Here is a 19323-nt window from a genome sequence, read left to right as displayed (position 1 = left end):
TTTGAACGAACGGAAATATATTTTTTCCCCTCGTTCATGACGAGAAGTCCGGCTGGCTTACATCATGTGCTAACGAGACGGAGATTTTTGGACATAAATGATGAGCTTTTTTGAACAAAACTACATTCGTTATGGACCTGTGATACCTGGAAGTGACATCTGATGAAGAGAATCAAAGGTAATGGATTATTTACATAGTATTTTCGATTTTAGATCTCCCCAACATGACGTCTAGTCTGTATCGCAACGCGTATTTTTCTGGGCACAGTGCTCAGATTATTGCAAAGTGTGATTTCCCAGTAAGGTTATTTTTAAATCTGGCAAGTTGATTGCGTTCAAAAGATGTAAATCTATAATTCTTTAAATGACAATATAATATTTTACCAATGTTTTCTAATTTTAATTATTTAATTTGTGACGCTGACTTGACTGCCGGTTATTGGAGGGAAACGATTTCCTCAACATCAATGCCATAGTAAAACGCTGTTTTTGTATATAAATATGAACTTGATAGAACTAAAAATGCATGCATTGTCTAACATAATGTCCTAGGAGTGTCATCTGATGGAGATTGTAAAAGGTTAGTGTATCATTTTAGCTGGTTTTATGGTTTTGGTGACCCTGTCTTTGACTTGACAAAACATTACACACAACTCTTGTAAATGTACTGTCCTAACATACTCTAAATTTATGCTTTCGCCGTAAAACCTTTTTGAAATCGTAAAACGTGGTTAGATTAAGGAGATGTTTATCTTTCAAATGGTGTAACATAGTTGTATTTTTGAAAAATTTGAATTTTGACATTTATTTGGATTCAAATTTGCCGCTCTTGAAATGCACCTGCTGTTGATGGAGTGCACCACAGGTGGCACGCTAGCGTCCCACCTAGCCCCAAGAGGTTAATGAGTGAGTACATAGTCTTTAGTATGGTATGGTATCGGATCGGATCCCTGAGGGAATTGAACCCACAACTAGTGTCGGTAATAGAGTCACCGCAACAGCCCACCGGCGGTCACGAGTCATGAAGGCAGTCAAATTCCACGTGAACGGTTTAGGTCACGGTAATTAGGCTTCTCCAAGCTCCGAGGCTGCTGATGGTCATTACTAGCCTACCAAACATGCTACCGGCCTGGTACTCAGGGCTCTATTGTACCTCTTACCACTGACATCAATGCAAACTAAAATCTAATTAAAACACTTCATGAGATCCCATGAGATCCATGTTGGGCAACATTAAGGCTATGCAATTGAGGGAGAAAACAGAGTGATGGCCTCTAATAAAAAGAGGATCAGCTTTCTATAGGCTAGGCCTACTATATTTATTTCTCAACTCTCCTAATATTAAGCACATTGTTTATCTTTACAACAGGAGTATATCCTACCTGGCTGGCATGAAAATAAACCACGGGGAAAAACATCCTCCATTCACTATTTAAGTGCATAGATGACATGTATTTTTTTTCCTGCTGACCCTGTTTCGATACAGGTGACATGATAATGGTCCATTCTAAATCATTTAGTCTATGAAAAGACAAGATTTAAATCAAGAATAGTTTGATGGGTAACAATATTAGCCCATCATTGGTTAATTATATATCATCACTTGTGAATGATGCCCAGCATAAGAAACAATGTCTTTTTTCCCCCCTAATCGTAGTCGCACACATCATGTAGCCTAGCCCATAGGCCTATATGTTTTAAATAAAAAGGTTTGTATGACAACTAAAGTTGAGAAATAACTTTAAATTTAAGCACATTAATCCGCTTTACAAGGGGTGTAGAGCCTAACTGGTGTATGTACACCGTACGCAGTGAGTGAGTTTCCAGTTTGGAGAGGATGCTTTTTAAAATGGTGAAAATTCACTTTCTAATAAAAGCATTTGATCTATTTAACCAGGAAGGGCTCATTGACATTTGAAAATTGATTTTTTTTCCCCCAAGAGCGTCCTGGCCAAGATAGACTTCAGCATTTCAGTTCAGTCATATACAGCAGAGTAATTCATTAACATTACCAGTCAGATTTAGCCTTAGAAAACTTTAGGGTCATTCAGGTTACCAGACATAAAATGTTCAGACTTGGACTTCCTGAGGAGAAAAGAACACCTGTTTTGTAACTGCCTAAAAAAAATAAGCCAATCAGCATCAGAACATGATTTCCTTGTTTTAGTCCAGGCTAGATAACGGTCGTAAATAATACAAAACAGCTCCGAAGAAAACCATGGATTATCCCTCCCTTTAACTCTGAACCTGTGGAATGGGGCATCCCTCCCTTTAACTCTGAACCTGTGGAATGGGGCATCCCTCCCTTTAACTCTGAACCTGTGGAATGGGGCATCCCTCCCTTTAACTCTGAACCTGTGGAATGGGGCATCTCTCCCTTTAACTCTGAACCTGTGGAATGGGGCATCCCTCCCTTTAACCCTGAACCTGTGGAATGGGGCATCCCTCCCTTTAACCCTGAACCTGTGGAATGGGGCATCCCTCCCTTTAACCCTGAACCTGTGGAATGGGGCATCCCTCCCTTTAACCCTGAACCTGTGGAATGGGGCATCCCTCCCTTTAACCCTGAACCTGTGGAATGGGGCATCCCTCCCTTTAACCCTGAACCTGTGGAATGGGGCATCCCTCCCTTTAACTCTGAACCTGTGGAATGGGGCATCCCTCCCTTTAACCCTGAACCTGTGGAATGGGGCATCCCTCCCTTTAACCCTGAACCTGTGGAATGGGGCATCCCTCCCTTTAACTCTGAACCTGTGGAATGGGGCATCCCTCCCTTTAACCCTGAACCTGTGGAATGGGGCATGTTTGTTTACTATTTGGAAAATGCACATCAAGAATAAACTCAATCTTTCTCCGTTCAAGATTTTTTTTTTTTAAATAAACAAATTAAATTAAAATCAAGAAAGCCTGCTCATTAAAACTCTTAATTTCTCTTATGAATAAAGTGTCGGTTTGATGTAGGAACCTTAGTATTTCTAACAGCAACAACAGCACAATGGTCACTTAAATCCTTAACCACAGAATATTTATGTGGAACAATTGTCAACATCAAATCAAATCAGGATAGATTTCTCTGGACATTTGAGATTTGGGTCAAGTGGGTGAGTTAATCAACTGGGAAAGATTCATAGAATTACAAAACATTTTTAAATCAGACACCGGCTATAACCAACACCAGTTGAGATGTTGACCAATCAAGATCACTTCACTGTAAAGAAGTTTAAACATCAGGTTCATCAGAGAAGAACAAGATTACCGAGAGCAGGGTGGGGTCTATAACAGCCAATCAGATCACCGAGAGCAGGGTGGGGTCTATAACAGCCAATCAGATCACCGAGAGCAGGGTGGGGTCTATAACAGCCAATCAGATACAGAGAGCAGGGTGGGGTCTATAACAGCCAATCAGATCACCGAGAGCAGGGTGGGGTCTATAACAGCCAATCAGATCACCGAGAGCAGGGTGGGGTCTATAACAGCCAATCAGATCACCGAGAGCAGGGTGGGGTCTATAACAGCCAATCAGATCACCGAGAGCAGGGTGGGGTCTATAACAGCCAATCAGATCACCGAGAGCAGGGTGGGGTCTATAACAGCCAATCAGATACAGAGAGCAGGGTGGGGTCTATAACAGCCAATCAGATACAGAGAGCAGGGTGGGGTCTATAACAGCCAATCAGATACAGAGAGCAGGGTGGGGTCTATAACAGCCAATCAGATCACCGAGAGCAGGGTGGGGTCTATAACAGCCAATCAGATCACCGAGAGCTGGGTGGGGTCTATAACAGCCAATCAGATCACCGAGAGCAGGGTGGGGTCTATAACAGCCAATCAGATCACCGAGAGCAAGGTGGGGTCTATAACAGCCAATCAGATCACCGAGAGCAGGGTGGGGTCTATAACAGCCAATCAGATCACCGAGAGCAGGGTGGGGTCTATAACAGCCAATCAGATCACCGAGAGCAGGGTGGGGTCTATAACAGCCAATCAGATCACCGAGAGCAAGGTGGGGTCTATAACAGCCAATCAGATCACCGAGAGCAGGGTGGGGTCTATAACAGCCAATCAGATACAGAGAGCAGGGGGTGGGTCTATAACAGCCAATCACAGATACAGAGAGCAGGGTGGGGGTCTATAACAGCCAATCACAGATACAGAGAGCAGGGTGGGGTCTATAACAGCCAATCACAGATACAGAGAGCAGGGGGTGGGTCTATAACAGCCAATCACAGATACAGAGAGCAGGGTGGGGTCTATAACAGCCAATCAGATCACCGAGAGCAGGGTGGGGTCTATAACAGCCAATCAGATACAGAGAGCAGGGGGTGGGGGTCTATAACAGCCAATCACAGATACAGAGAGCAGGGGGTGGGGGTCTATAACAGCCAATCACAGATACAGAGAGCAGGGTGGGGATCTATAACAGCCAATCACAGTTATAGAGAGCAGGGTGGGGATCTATAACAGCCAATCACAGTTATAGAAGGGTCTCTCTATAACTGTGATTGGCTGTTATAGATCCCCACCCTGCTCTCAAAGCAATAAATTCCAACTGTTTACAAATACGTAGTTTCTTGTACTTCGGAGGATAGCAGATTGACATAGGCTTATGCTTTTGCTGTTTGTTGGGCCTACTCATCTTGTTGGCTGACGAAAATTTTTAAAAATGTGGACAGTTGTCCCAATATGCACCTTGGAATTGGATAAGGACACGCGAGGTTGCGTCCCCGTTGTGTCGGTCTTTATTGTAGGCTGCGTGAAAGACCCGATCACGTGATGGAGCGCGCAGCACACAGGGAGAAGCGCACAACGGTTACTGGCCGCAAAATACATGGATTCTTTTTTTTTTAGGGTGCATTATGGCCACACAAAGGGTATGCCGCCGTGAAATTCTAGGCATTATCAAGTGCTTGTCAAATTGCGAATGAGAGACTGATGAAGTGTGTACAGCCGTCGCAAAAAAACAAAAGTAGACCTCATGCCTTACAAGCTACTTTTTTCAAATCATCAATATAGTCGCATCACGCAGCCTTACAATGTATTAAAAAAAATCAACACATAGCTCAATGTTTGTAGAACAACTAAAGTTACATTAATAACTTATGACCTTGAGCAAGGCACTTAACCCTAATTGCTCCTGTAAGTCGCTCTAGATAACCGCGTCTGCAAAAATTACTACAACATAATGTAGTGCGTCACACAAGACCATTTAATGGGGTTTGTTAGGGTTGAACTGGCTATTTGTATGCATAACCTTTATAATATACTGGGGAAGCTATGCTAAGTACATAAACTACGAGTAAATCATCTGTTGAAGACAAGAACTACAACCGGCAACAGGAAGTGCGTCACGACGCTGGGATCAGCCTGCACGCCGACGACAGGAGGAGCAAGTTTAAACCACGCTCCTCCTCCCTCGGACAGGTCGGCATTGAGCGGGAAATATCTCTCAGTATAAAAGAGATAACAATAGAATGTGACGCTCTTCTCTGTTTTGCCCTGCGAGGTAAAACAGCGAGACCGTATATATACGAACAACCCATTTACCACACACGTGTTTGCATTAATTAAAGTACAGCTAAATCAGAAGTTACTATGTGCTGACTATTTTGTTCTGTTACCAGAAACGAACTGTCGCAACATTAACAGGTTGATGCGTGGCTCGGGTAAGAGTTAGCATTACAAACCAACACAGCTCCACACTAGAGAGTGTTGAAACAGAGGGGTTTAAAAAAAAGCAGCATTTCACTGGTTTGATCCCGAGGTTCAGGTCGCAGGCTGACAACCCAAACAGCTCTGGTCATTTGGGACTAAGCCATAGTCTCTGGACAGATTGACCAACAGGAGATTACGTTCTCTATTTCTACTTGGTCACATGACAGCCCCGGCCCGACCACCCGCCGAATCCCCCCCGGCCCGACCACCCGCCGAATCCCCCCCCGGCCCGACCACCCGCCGAATCCCCCCCCGGCCCGACCACCCGCCGAATCCCCCCCCGGCCCGACCACCCGCCGAATCCCCCCCCGGCCCGACCACCCGCCGAATCCCCCCCGGCCCGACCACCCGCCGAATCCCCGGCCCGACCACCCGCCGAATCCCCGGCCCGACCACCCAAACGCAGTAAAGAGGGTTCTCTTCACCACACAGAGAACATTATGAAAATTATAATGAATTATTATTTTTTTTTTCACTCAATGCAACATCTGGAATGCCTGACAGAGTCTCCTTCCCTGTCACTATTTCTTCAAGCGGAACACAATGAGAGGTAGAGACAGTCTGATCACGACTGCAGGATCCCAGAGCCACGATGAAAGGCAGAGATAGTTAAATAAATTAAATTTAAAAAAAAATCTGACTACGCAAGTCAGTTAAGAACAAATTCTTATTTACAATGACGGCCTACACCGGCCCAAACCCGGACGACGCTGGGCCAATTGTGCGCAACCCTATGGGGACTCCTAATCACGGCCCGGTTGTGATACAGCCTGGATTCGAACCAGGGTGTTTGTAGTGACGCCTCTAGCACTGAGATGCAGTGCCTTAGACCGCTGCGCCACTGGAGAGACTGATTGCGCCTGGCAGAGTCTTTCAACTGCCATAATATCTCTGAACTTTGAGCATTCTGCCATTGACAGAATGGTCAACGGTCATGTTTACCTTGTGTCCTCCGTAGAAGGCAGTATATATTAACTAGGTGTGTATGTATACGCCCAGGTGTGACAGTCACCTTGTGTCCTCCGTAGAAGGCGATCTCCTCTGAGTTGGCGATGATGCGTGAGTGCATGTACCTCAACTCCCCTTTCCTCCGGGCTTCTTCCACCACTAGCTTACCGAACCGCGGCGAGAACATCCTCAGAACCTTAAAGAGTGATAAAAGATATTTGCAACACACTTCTCAAAAACCCAACCAAAGTGCTCCAAAACAAAACCAAGTAATAACACAAGGTGGGTGAAAGAATTCACTGTATTCACTGTTTCCATCAGTGGAAATCATTTACAATTTGTTTTTTTGTTTTTGGTCAAAAACAAATGCTGAAAAAAAATCCCAATAAACCAAATATATAAAAAAATAAAAAGGTATTAAGACTAAATAAAGCACATAAAGAAACCTTGGCGGTGATCGCCACGACAACGCCGGCGATGACGGAGGGCCAGGTGGTGTTGGCTCCTTTAGACTCAGCGGTCCTGAGGAGGGTGTAACAGGTCACCACCACATCCAGACATGGCTTGGTCAGGTTGGAGTACAGGTGGGCCACAGAGCCAGCAAACATCACCATGTCTTCTGTCAGAGACTGGAGGAGAAGAATTATGACATTGTTCATTATATTACAGAGAACAGAACCATTTTTTTTTGTATTTTTGTTTATAACTCCAACCCCTTGAAACAGACAAGAGGGACAGAGCTGTCGCTTAGGGCACCAGGCCGCTAGGAATTCAGGTCAGGGTGTCAACTTACTGTTGAGAGTTAGAATACAAAATGTGCAAGTTCACCAAAAAAAAAATGTAAAGTTTGCTCCAGTTCTACCCCTTTTGCCATGGGGGGGGGGGGGGTTGAGATTTTTCAGTTAAAGCAAATTTCCTACAATTCTACTCATTTTGCCATGTTAATTAATGATATCAATGAGTGACTAACAATAAATAAAAACCATTAAAAAGGGGTCTACTTGCCATGTCAGTCACTAGCTAGGTTTCCTTCCGATTAGCTTGACATGTCAGTCACTAGCTAGCTTTCCATCCGATTAGCTTGCCATGTCAGTCACTAGCTAGCTTTCCTTCCGATTAGCTTGACATGTCAGTCACTAGCTAGGTTTCCTTCCAATTAGCTTGCCATGTCAGTCACTAGCTAGGTTTCCTTCCAATTAGCTTGCCATGTCAGTCACTAGCTAGGTTTCCATCCGATTAGCTTGCCATGTCAGTCACTAGCTAGGTTTCCATCCAATTAGCTTGCCATGTCAGTCACTAGCTAGGTTTCCATCCGATTAGCTTGCCATGTCAGTCACTAGCTAGCTTTCCATCCGATTAGCTTGACATGTCAGTCACTAGCTAGGTTTCCTTCCGATTAGCTTGACATGTCAGTCACTAGCTAGGTTTCCATCCGATTAGCTTGCCATGTCAGTCACTAGCTAGCTTTCCTTCCAATTAGCTTGCCATGTCAGTCACTAGCTAGCTTTCCATCCAATTAGCTTGCCATGTCAGTCACTAGCTAGGTTTCCATCCAATTAGCTTGCCATGTCAGTCACTAGCTAGGTTTCCATCCGATTAGCTTGCCATGTCAGTCACTAGCTAGGTTTCCATCCGATTAGCTTGACATGTCAGTCACTAGCTAGGTTTCCATCCGATTAGCTTGCCATGTCAGTCACTAGCTAGGTTTCCATCCGATTAGCTTGCCATGTCAGTCACTAGCTAGCTTTCCATCCAATTAGCTTGCCATGTCAGTCACTAGCTAGCTTTCCATCCAATTAGCTTGCCATGTCAGTCACTAGCTAGGTTTCCATCCGATTAGCTTGCCATGTCAGTCACTAGCTAGGTTTCCATCCGATTAGCTTGCCATGTCAGTCACTAGCTAGCTTTAAATCCAATTAGCTTGCCATGTCAGTCACTAGCTAGGTTTCCATCCGATTAGCTTGCCATGTCAGTCACTAGCTAGCTTTCCATCCAATTAGCTTGCCATGTCAGTCACTAGCTAGCTTTCCATCCGATTAGCTTGCCATGTCAGTCACTAGCTAGGTTTCCATCCGATTAGCTTGCCATGTCAGTCACTAGCTAGGTTTCCATCCAATTAGCTTGCCATGTCAGTCACTAGCTAGCTTTCCTTCCAATTAGCTTGACATGTCAGTCACTAGCTAGCTTTCCATCCAATTAGCTTGCCATGTCAGTCACTAGCTAGGTTTCCATCCGATTAGCTTGCCATGTCAGTCACTAGCTAGGTTTCCATCCAATTAGCTTGCCATGTCAGTCACTAGCTAGCTTTCCATCCAATTAGCTTGCCATGTCAGTCACTAGCTAGCTTTCCATCCAATTAGCTTGCCATGTCAGTCACTAGCTAGCTTTCCATCCAATTAGCTTGCCATGTCAGTCACTAGCTAGCTTTCCATCCAATTAGCTTGCCATGTCAGTCACTAGCTAGCTTTCCATCCAATTAGCTTGCCATGTCAGTCACTAGCTAGCTTTCCATCCGATTAGCTTGCCATGTCAGTCACTAGCTAGGTTTCCATCCGATTAGCTTGCCATGTCAGTCACTAGCTAGGTTTCCATCCAATTAGCTTGCCATGTCAGTCACTAGCTAGCTTTCCTTCCAATTAGCTTGACATGTCAGTCACTAGCTAGCTTTCCATCCAATTAGCTTGCCATGTCAGTCACTAGCTAGGTTTCCATCCGATTAGCTTGCCATGTCAGTCACTAGCTAGGTTTCCATCCAATTAGCTTGCCATGTCAGTCACTAGCTAGGTTTCCATCCGATTAGCTTGCCATGTCAGTCACTAGCTAGGTTTCCATCCGATTAGCTTGCCATGTCAGTCACTAGCTAGCTTTAAATCCAATTAGCTTGCCATGTCAGTCACTAGCTAGGTTTCCATCCAATAAGCTTGACATGTCAGTCACTAGCTAGGTTTCCATCCAATTAGCTTGCCATGTCAGTCACTAGCTAGCTTTCCATCCAATTAGCTTGCCATGTCAGTCACTAGCTAGCTTTCCATCCAATTAGCTTGCCATGTCAGTCACTAGCTAGGTTTCCATCCAATTAGCTTGCCATGTCAGTCACTAGCTAGGTTTCCATCCGATTAGCTTGCCATGTCAGTCACTAGCTAGGTTTCCATCCGATTAGCTTGCCATGTCAGTCACTAGCTAGCTTTCCATCCAATTAGCTTGCCATGTCAGTCACTAGCTAGCTTTCCATCCAATTAGCTTGCCATGTCAGTCACTAGCTAGCTTTCCATCCGATTGGCAAAAGATTTTAATGTGAATATTCTAAAATCTGTATAAAAACAAAATGTGCATTTTTCCCCCACAAGAAATGTTGCCATCAAATTGACTTGTTGCAGATAAAAGGCTGAGCGTGATGACGTAGTGCACATAAAAATACCTTTTGCGGTTAAATTCCCGAATAGAAAACAAAAAACATAGGCCTCCCGACTGGTGCAGTGGTCTAAGACACTGCATCGCAGTACTAACTGTGCCACTAGAGGTCCTGGTTCGAGTCCAGGCTCTGTTGCAGCCGACCGGGAGACCCACGGGGCAGCCCACAATTGGCCCAGCGTCGTCTGGGTTAGGGGAGGGTTTGGCCGGGCAGGGATATCCTTGTCCCATCGCGCTCTAGCAACTTCCGCAAGGTGTACGGTGTTTCCGTCAAAACATTGGTGCGACTGGCTTGCGGGTTAAGCGGCGTTATGTCAAGAAGCAGTGCGGCATGTTAGGGCCGTGTTTCGGAGGACGCACGGGTCTCGACCTTCACCTCTCCCAAGTCCGTACGGGAGCTGCAGCGATGAGACCAGACTTTAACTACTAATTGGATACCATGACATTGGGGAGAAAAAGGGGTTAAAGTACACAACAAAAAAAGTCAATGGGTTTCCAATCGCATTTTACACTGATGATTCTCTCACCCAAAACAATATGGCGTTATTTAGCGAGTGTGGTATTGGCTGATGCGCTCTAGCCAACAGCTGGCAGATAGAGTGGGTATAACCTACATGACATTATGGACATTATTTTGAAAGGTCAAAAGGCAGTCAAGCATCAACGATCATGTCACCAAGTGCTGAAGGGTTTATGTGAGAGATTTTTTTTTGCGGTTGCAAAGACTTGGGCGCTACGTTTTTCGATTGACAGCGCATATATTTTTGTTAGCTAGCTAAATCAAGGGTGAGCTAATTAGGCCAGTTAGCTAGCTAAATCAAGGGTGAGCTAATTAGGCCAGTTAGCTAGCTAAATCAAGGGTAATTAGAGCTAATTAGGCCAGTTAGCTAGCTAAATCAAGGGTGAGCTAATTAGGCCAGTTAGCTAGCTAAATCAAGGGTAATTAGAGCTAATTAGGCCGGTTAGCTAGCTAAATCAAGGGTGAGCTAATTAGGCCAGTTAGCTAGCTAAATCAAGGGTAATTAGAGCTAATTAGGCCAGTTAGCTAGCTAAATCAAGGGTAATTAGAGCTAATTATGCCAGTTAGCTAGCTAAATCAAGGGTGAGGGGGGTGTGAGAAACATCTGCAGGAGCTCAGCCATCCACACGTGTAATTATCGACAAGGGAACATTTTCACCCTGTGAAATGTTGTAACAACATGACGTTAACCACAGTGTAATCAGAACAAATGGGGGAAACTATTTCACACTGGGAAGATTTGTTTTACATGACACAGGGAACGTGCCCAGGGGCCCTGACCTCCAGGGGGAGGGGGGGGGGGGGGGGGGTCCCCATTGATTTAGTTAGTCACTCTCACCCAGATATCATTCTTAACAAGGTATTAGTCATGCCAAAATTGCTGGAAATTAGCTTTAAAACTTCAACAACAACAAAAATCTGCCCCATAGAAAAATAAGTAGGACTGCATGAGGGGGGGGGGGGGGGGGCAACCAAATCTTGCATAGGGCCCCCCCAAAAAAGGCTACAGCCAGCCCCCCCCCATCCCATCCCCACACACACACACCTGGTCTGGGTTGGCGAGGCGTCCGTCCATGTTGCTGACGCGGTAGTATGTTTGGTCACTGAAGTAGAGCTTATAGGCGTGGGTTACCAAGCGCGTGCGGAAGGCCAGTGCCAACTGTCCCTCCAGGTAACGGATAGCGCTGTTCACAAAGGTGGCCGGGACAGCAATCAGCAGCCATTTTGTCAACTCCCACACAAACGCCTGGGGGTCCTTCTTCACAATGGTCTTTACTGTAGGAGGAGGATAGAAATGTATTATTAGTCCACCGAATCTGCAAAGATGGATATTCTATTTTTTGTTCTGCTCCCAACAGCCTCAGACAACACAGTCACAGGGGTTAAGTGCCTTGCTCAAGAGCACAACAGCAGAAGCACGGTACATGGAATCTGAAAGCAGGTACCTGTCGGTACACAGTTCATCTACCCAGACCTGGGTGATTCGAACCAGCAACATTCAATGTTTGTCCTACCTACCTACCTACCTACCTATCATGCCATCCAGGCTGGCCACGTAGATAGAGAGGAAGGTTCTGGAGATGAGAGCCAGGGAGTGGAACCCTAGCAGAACCAACTCCTTACAGAACAGCTGGGGGAACATGATATGAAGCAGGTGACTTAGCCTCTTCAGAAACTCTTGGTTCACCGCTGGCGAGTTACTATTTATCTTCTTTCCTTGTTTCTCTGACCCCTCCTGTAGTAGCAGCACCCCGTTAGAGCTCAGGGGGACTTGGAGTGGTGTACCCCCAACTTTCTTCCTGAGTTTAGTCCATAAGTAAGGGTAGAGTTTCTTGATTCCATAGGCAGCGACGAGAAGGATAACGGCTTTCCTGGCATGGGATGTTTTCTTGAGCTGCTCGGGAAGCTTTTCATACATTACCAACATTTTTGATAGCTTGTTAGCTAGCGGTTTTAGTGCCGAATATTAAAAAAAAAAGCAGAATGAAGCCAAATACAGCTGACTTCTCCCAACTGAAACACCTGTTAACGATGACCTCTCTTCTATATAGCTAGCAACTTTTTATAACTTTAAAAATAAAAAGTGCTTCTTACTGCTTATTCAATGCTAGTTTAGCTATTTTACATGAACGTTGCAAGCGTAACAAAAAAATGCAATAAACTATAACGTTCACTTAGCCAGCTAAAGCAACTATGAACCGACGTCTTTCACAGCAAAACAGAAATGCCGATAGACAGACCATCCATTGCATACGCAGTGCTACTGCTCGCTAACCTTAGCTAGCTAGGTTACCTCAGCTAGCTAGGTTACCTCGGCTAACAACCAGGAAACTACAAAGCTGTGATTCAGATGAACCTGCTCTCTACTACATAACGCTGACATCTAGCTATAATATTATATCCATACGAGAGGTATCTACAAAAAACGAACAACACTCACTGAAATGAAGGAAAAATAAAATACTTGTTAAGCTACTTAGCTAGCATGCTAACTTTAGCTGAAACTTTCTGTCTGCCTCAACTTCCATATCACTGGCTGGATATGAAGCTAGCTAGGAAGGTGACCTTCCGGGGGGGGGAAAAAACAAACAATCTCCCGACTTCGACAGTCAAAATGCTCTTAGTAATGTTTAACAATGTCTTGCATCAGATGCAAAAAAAAAAAGTGTTATCAAACATGGACTCCTCTTCTTCTATGACATAATGGATTGATTGGCACCGCTTATTTATAAAACTCAGTGATTGTCACAGATCTTCTTCTTCGGTGGGGTTTTAAGAGCAGACTACAACCTGAAAAGGAGTATTGCCGCCCACTACTGGATACAGGAAAAAAAAAAGGCAGAATCCAAAATTGAAAAGGGGAAAAACATCACTTTTAATAACTTCCTCAAACGTCCCGAAAAACATAATACAAAACCCCCCCAAAAAATCTGTCAGTCATTCAAATTCCCTCAGAGCATTGCACAGATCTGGGGACCTGAGAGGATGGAACTGCTCCAGCCAGTAATCTGTCCAGCAACAGGTGATCCATTATATTGGCCAGATACTCTAGTGGCCGCTCTAACAATGACCATGTTTACATGCGCACAGTATTCCGGATAGTAGCTCATATCCGTTCATATGTACTTTTGATATCCTGCTCATGAGTATCCCTGTAACAAGCTCCCTCACGACCCCAGGACAGCGGCGTCAATCACCACCTTCCGGAGACACCTGAAACCCCACCTCTTTAAGGAATACCTAGGATAGGATAAAGTAATCCTTCTAACCCCCCCTGACTGGAGAACAGCCAGCAACACTCCCCCTCCACCACCCTCCACCTTCACAAAGACTGGAGAACAGCCAGCAACACTCCCCCCACACCACCCTCCACCTTCACAAAGACTGGAGAACAGCCAGCAACACTCCCCCCACACCACCCTCCACCTTCACAAAGACTGGAGAACAGCCAGCAACACTCCCCCCACACCACCCTCCACCTTCACAAAGACTGGAGAACAGCCAGCAACACTCCCCCCACACCACCCTCCACCTTCACAAAGACTGGAGAACAGCCAGCAACACTCCCCCCACACCACCCTCCACCTTCACAAAGACTGGAGAACAGCCAGCAACACTCCCCCTCCACCACCCTCCACCTTCACAAAGACTGGAGAACAGCCAGCAACACTCCCCCCACACCACCCTCCACCTTCACAAAGACTGGAGAACAGCCAGCAACACTCCCCCTCCACCACCCTCCACCTTCACAAAGACTGGAGAACAGCCAGCAACACTCCCCCCACACCACCCTCCACCTTCACAAAGACTGGAGAACAGCCAGCAACACTCCCCCCACACCACCCTCCACCTTCACAAAGACTGGAGAACAGCCAGCAACACTCCCCCTCCACCACCCTCCACCTTCACAAAGACTGGAGAACAGCCAGCAACACTCCCCCCACACCACCCTCCACCTTCACAAAGACTGGAGAACAGCCAGCAACACTCCCCCCACACCACCCTCCACCTTCACAAAGACTGGAGAACAGCCAGCAACACTCCCCCTCCACCACCCTCCACCTTCACAAAGACTGGAGAACAGCCAGCAACACTCCCCCCACACCACCCTCCACCACTTCTCTCCTAGGAACTGCATGCAGATACACTGAGCTGTGCCCAAGCCATACAGAGTAAAAGAGGCCCCACACCGAGTTTGGAGCATCTCTGGCCACACACTGCTCTCCAGACCACCCTCTTCAATTCCCCCTAAAACCTCCTTCCCCACGCTACCAGATCCCTCAGCGCAGCTCAACCAGACCCGGGCCAGCCTCAGCGCAGGTCAACCAGACCCGGGCCAGCCTCAGCGCAGGTCAACCAGACCCGGGCCAGCCTCAGCGCAGGTCAACCAGACCCGGGCCAGCCTCAGCGCAGGTCAACCAGACCCGGGCCAGCCTCAGCGCAGGTCAACCAGACCCGGCCCTCCTCAGAGTTTTCATACCTGAACTGCACCTTTATTTGCCAAGGTAGAGTACATGATCAGTGAATATATTAAAATGTACAGGCTACAATGTGGGGATCTCATGCATGGAAATAACTACATGTATATACGACTTGCATCCTTGGCACAAAGTTATATTATATTCTACTCAATCGATAGGCTTCATTTATGTCATTCAGGCTGTGTTGAAGTTGATACACCTGGCTATGATAGCTGAGGTTCATAGGTTCTGAACTAATATGTATAGCAAACGTTTGGGTCCATACACAGATCGGCTACATAGCTAGCTACACATCCATTGGCATACAGGTATGTTTTATCATCCACTGCACAATAAGCAAGAACATAGCTAGCTACGTTATTTCAATTATCTGCATTGCATGGCAAATATCTGCAAGGCAAGCTTACAAAAGTGTACATTCAATTTGCAGTAAATGCTTTAGCTAGCTAGATTCTTTACATCCACTGTTTCACAAGACAGTCTGGTTTGCTGGTTGTTTCAGGAGTCCCTGAAACATTAAACAACCAGAATGACAATTTCATACTCATGTCACAACACCCATAAAGCTAGCCAGCTAGCCGGCTAATGTTAGCTAGTCAGCTAGCTTGCTTAAATCGCGATTTTTGTAAATTAACTTTATGATAAAAAAAAAAAAAATGCATAATCGTTTGTCTCTACATTAACTGACATATTCCTGTCACCTGTACATTTTTTTTGCATGATTTATTATGACATTATAATAACTTACATTTGCTTCCATCGTAGCATTTTTGTCAGCCATCTTTGCTTGAAGAAAGTCTCCAGCCTTGCGTCGCATAGCGTCAAATTCGTCATGGAAACCACTCGATATGATTGGTCATCGCCCGCCGCTGGTGATTTGCATAAAGTTGAGAAAAGTTGACTTTTTCACCGCTCCTCACCGCCCTCTCCGCTTCTCACCGCCCTCCCCGCTTCTCACCGCCCAAAGGTCCACCGCCCTCCCCGCTTCTCACCGCCCAAAGGTCCACCGCCCTCCCCGCTTCTCACCGCCCAAAGGTCCTCCGCCCTCTCCGCTTCTCACCGCCCAAAGGTCCTCCGCCCTCTCCGCTTCTCACCGCCCAAAGGTCCACCGCCCTCTCCGCTTCTCACCGCCCAAAGGTCCACCGCCCTCTCCGCTTCTCACCGCCCTCTCCGCTTCTCACCGCCCAAAGGTCCACCGCCCTCTCCGCTTCTCACCGCCCAAAGGTCCACCGCCCTCTCCGCTTCTCACCGCCCAAAGGTCCACCGCCCTCTCCGCTTCTCACCGCCCGCTCCGCTTCTCACCGCCCAAAGGTCCTCCGCCCTCTCCGCTTCTCACCGCCCTCTCCGCTTCTCACCGCCCAAAGGTCCACCGCCCTCTCCGCTTCTCACCGCCCAAAGGTCCTCCGCCCTCTCCGCTTCTCACCGCCCAAAGGTCCACCGCCCTCTCCGCTTCTCACCGCCCGCTCCGCTTCTCACCGCCCAAAGGTCCTCCGCCCTCTCCGCTTCTCACCGCCCTCTCCGCTTCTCACCGCCCAAAGGTCCACCGCCCTCTCCGCTTCTCACCGCCCAAAGGTCCTCCGCCCTCTCCGCTTCTCACCGCCCAAAGGTCCACCGCCCTCTCCGCTTCTCACCGCCCAAAGGTCCTCCGCCCTCTCCGCTTCTCACCGCCCAAAGGTCCTCCGCCCTCTCCGCTTCTCACCGCCCAAAGGTCCACCGCCCTCTCCGCTTCTCACCGCCCAAAGGTCCTCCGCCCTCTCCACTTCTCACCGCCCAAAGGTCCTCCGCCCTCTCTGCTTCTCACCGCCCTCTCTGCTTCTCACCGCTTTCCTTCCATTGAAATGAATGGGAAGCAGTGTTTAACCGCGCGGCAACCTGTGCTAGTGTATCATGAGGGTAACTGTATATGTCTATGTAATGTATCATTGTAGGCCTAACCATATATGTATCTATGTTAACAATAATGATAATAATAATAACAATAGGGACCACAATGGAAATAAGTATGTGACTTTAAACATACTGTGTTATGACGTCCTTATGTAGGTATCATCGCCTAGTGCTCCCACTCTCCCTATAAACAAAAAAAAAAAAACACTCACAATGCAGATCGTATCTTAGGCTACCAGACCACTCTGTCAGAATGCATCTAGCTACAGTTAACAGAATCACTTTAATAAAAACAGCATTTACAGCATTTCTTTACTCGTTTTCCATTCATACAAGAAAAATTAATTCGTCATTTGAATCATATGAATAATTCATTTGAATCATATGCATAATTCAGAAAGTTATGTGAGATTAGATAAAAAGCAGTACAAATGGCTCCAAAAAAATGACAAAAGATAGTATCTTCAAAAGCTTCAAATCTTTTTTTTTTTTTTACAGGGTGCATTCATTGCTATGCAAAAGAACAATTCAAAAAGTCCATCAAAAAAGTCCATAGTCACATAATCACAGAAGAAGTAAAAGTAGAAGTTGAAGAGAAATCTTTATCCTCCTCGTAGGTCAAAGAAATGAAAGTCAAGACATATTTTGCCTACAGTCCTTGTTGCTAAAAATGAATGAAAGAGTAATTTAGAAATGAAAGCAGTTCCCATTGGCTTCCTCCTCCATTATGGTCGATAATAATCCAAGGAGATATGAGGAGGATCATGTAATTTACAACCTCAAGGAAAGAAAACAAGGGGGAAAATTGCATTGCCATAATAAAACAGTCTAGAACCTTTTCTAGCATGAGAGCTACTTTAAAAAAAAAAAAAATTTCTTTAAATTAAACCTTTCGCAAGGTACTTTTTTATTGCTTTCAAATAGGCACATTCTTCTCATATCTCCCCTGCAACTCTTCCCTGGGTCCTTGGTGTACAACAGATACCTGGTAAAATCATGGTTAATAAACAACTCTAAGGGGGGCCCTATTAAACTATATTTTGTATTTTCCTGAATTCTGTTTTCTCCGTTTTCATTTTTTCCTGGTTTGGGATTTTTTTTTTAATTATTATCAATATTACAATGATTCATAGAGAAACAACGATGTTCTGAGTCCATGTCAATGCTTCAATCACATCAGAACACCATTTTTGAAGTCTGGAAAACCCCCCCTTGCCAAATAGATTTTTTTGATTGTAATTCCCCTTTAATTCTGCATCTAGCAAGAGATGAACGTGTTGGTCTAGTGATGTTTCTGCTGTTAGGCCTACTGCTGCAACACATCATGGCAGAGTTTGTAAAACAATCGCCACCCAATTGATACATATAATCATTATATACACTGAGTGTACAAAACATTAAGCTCTTTCCATGACATAGACTGACCAGGTGAATCCAGGTGAAAGCTATGATCCCTTATTGATGTCACCTGTTAAATCCACTTCAAATCAGTATAGACGAAGGGGAGGAGACAGGTTAAAGAATGATTTTTAAGCATTGAGACAATCGAGACATGGATTGTGTATGTGTGCCATTCAGAGGGTGAAGGGGTAAGACAAAAGATTTGAATTGGTAGATAGTGTTACGTTTGGCTTTTTAAGCCAATAGTGTCTAACCAGGGGTGGGATAATGTCAATGTTGATTTGATTGGATAGTAGCTTCATGTTTATGACAGTTTGCGGAAAAAACACACAAAAATGCACATACTTTCAGAATTGATTGGCGAGCTACCTGGTAGAGACACCTGGTCTAGAATAAACACAGGTAGTAATGGGAAATGTAAGATTAATAAAGTTATTTCAGTTGAATTAACACAATGCTTAGCAAAATACAGTGCATTCGGCAAAGTATTCAGACCCCTTAACTTTTTCCACATTTTGTAACTATACAACATTCTAAAATGGATTCAAATGTGCTTAGGGTCGTTGTCCTGCTGGAAGGTGAACCTTCGCCCCAGTCTGAGCGCTCTGGAGCAGGTTTTCATCAAGAATCTCTCTGTACTTTGCTCTGATCAGCTTCCCTCTATCCTGACTAGTCTCCCAGTCCACTGAAAAACATCCCCACAGCATGATGCTGCCACCACCATACTTCACCGTAGGGTTGGTGCCAGGTTTCCTCCAGACATGATGCTTGGCATTCAGGCCAAAGAGTTCAATCTTGGTTTCATCAGACCAGAGAATCTTGTTCCTCATGGTCTGAGAGTCCTTTAGCTGCCTTTTGACAAACTCCAAGCGGGCTGTCATGTGCCTTTTACTGAGGAGTGGCTTCCGTCTGGCCACTCTACCATAAAGGCCTGATTGGTGGAGTGCTACAGAGATGGTTGTC

The 19323-nt window shown here is 45.6% G+C and overlaps 1 protein-coding gene across 1 annotated transcript in view; it reads right to left on the bottom strand.

Annotated features, from left to right (window-relative positions):
• abcd1 (ATP binding cassette subfamily D member 1) overlaps positions 1-13360 on the bottom strand; it is a 36076-nt gene extending 22716 nt beyond the window's left edge. Inside the window, exons 1-4 of the mRNA XM_045696557.2 lie at positions 12122-13360; positions 11637-11866; positions 7107-7289; positions 6725-6856 (exon numbers count right to left, since the gene is read on the bottom strand). Coding sequence (XP_045552513.1) covers positions 6725-6856; positions 7107-7289; positions 11637-11866; positions 12122-12518 — 942 coding nt within the window. The 5' untranslated portion in view covers positions 12519-13360. The remainder of the gene's footprint in view (positions 1-6724; positions 6857-7106; positions 7290-11636; positions 11867-12121) is intronic.
• Between the last annotated feature and the right edge of the window lie 5963 nt (positions 13361-19323).

Source organism: Salmo salar, chromosome 15 (assembly GCF_965601325.2).
Source record: "Salmo salar chromosome 15, fSalSal1, whole genome shotgun sequence".
Taxonomy (NCBI): Eukaryota; Metazoa; Chordata; class Actinopteri; order Salmoniformes; family Salmonidae; genus Salmo; species Salmo salar.
Note: the sequence above shows the minus strand (reverse complement) of the source record. Positions and strands in the feature narration are given on the sequence as shown.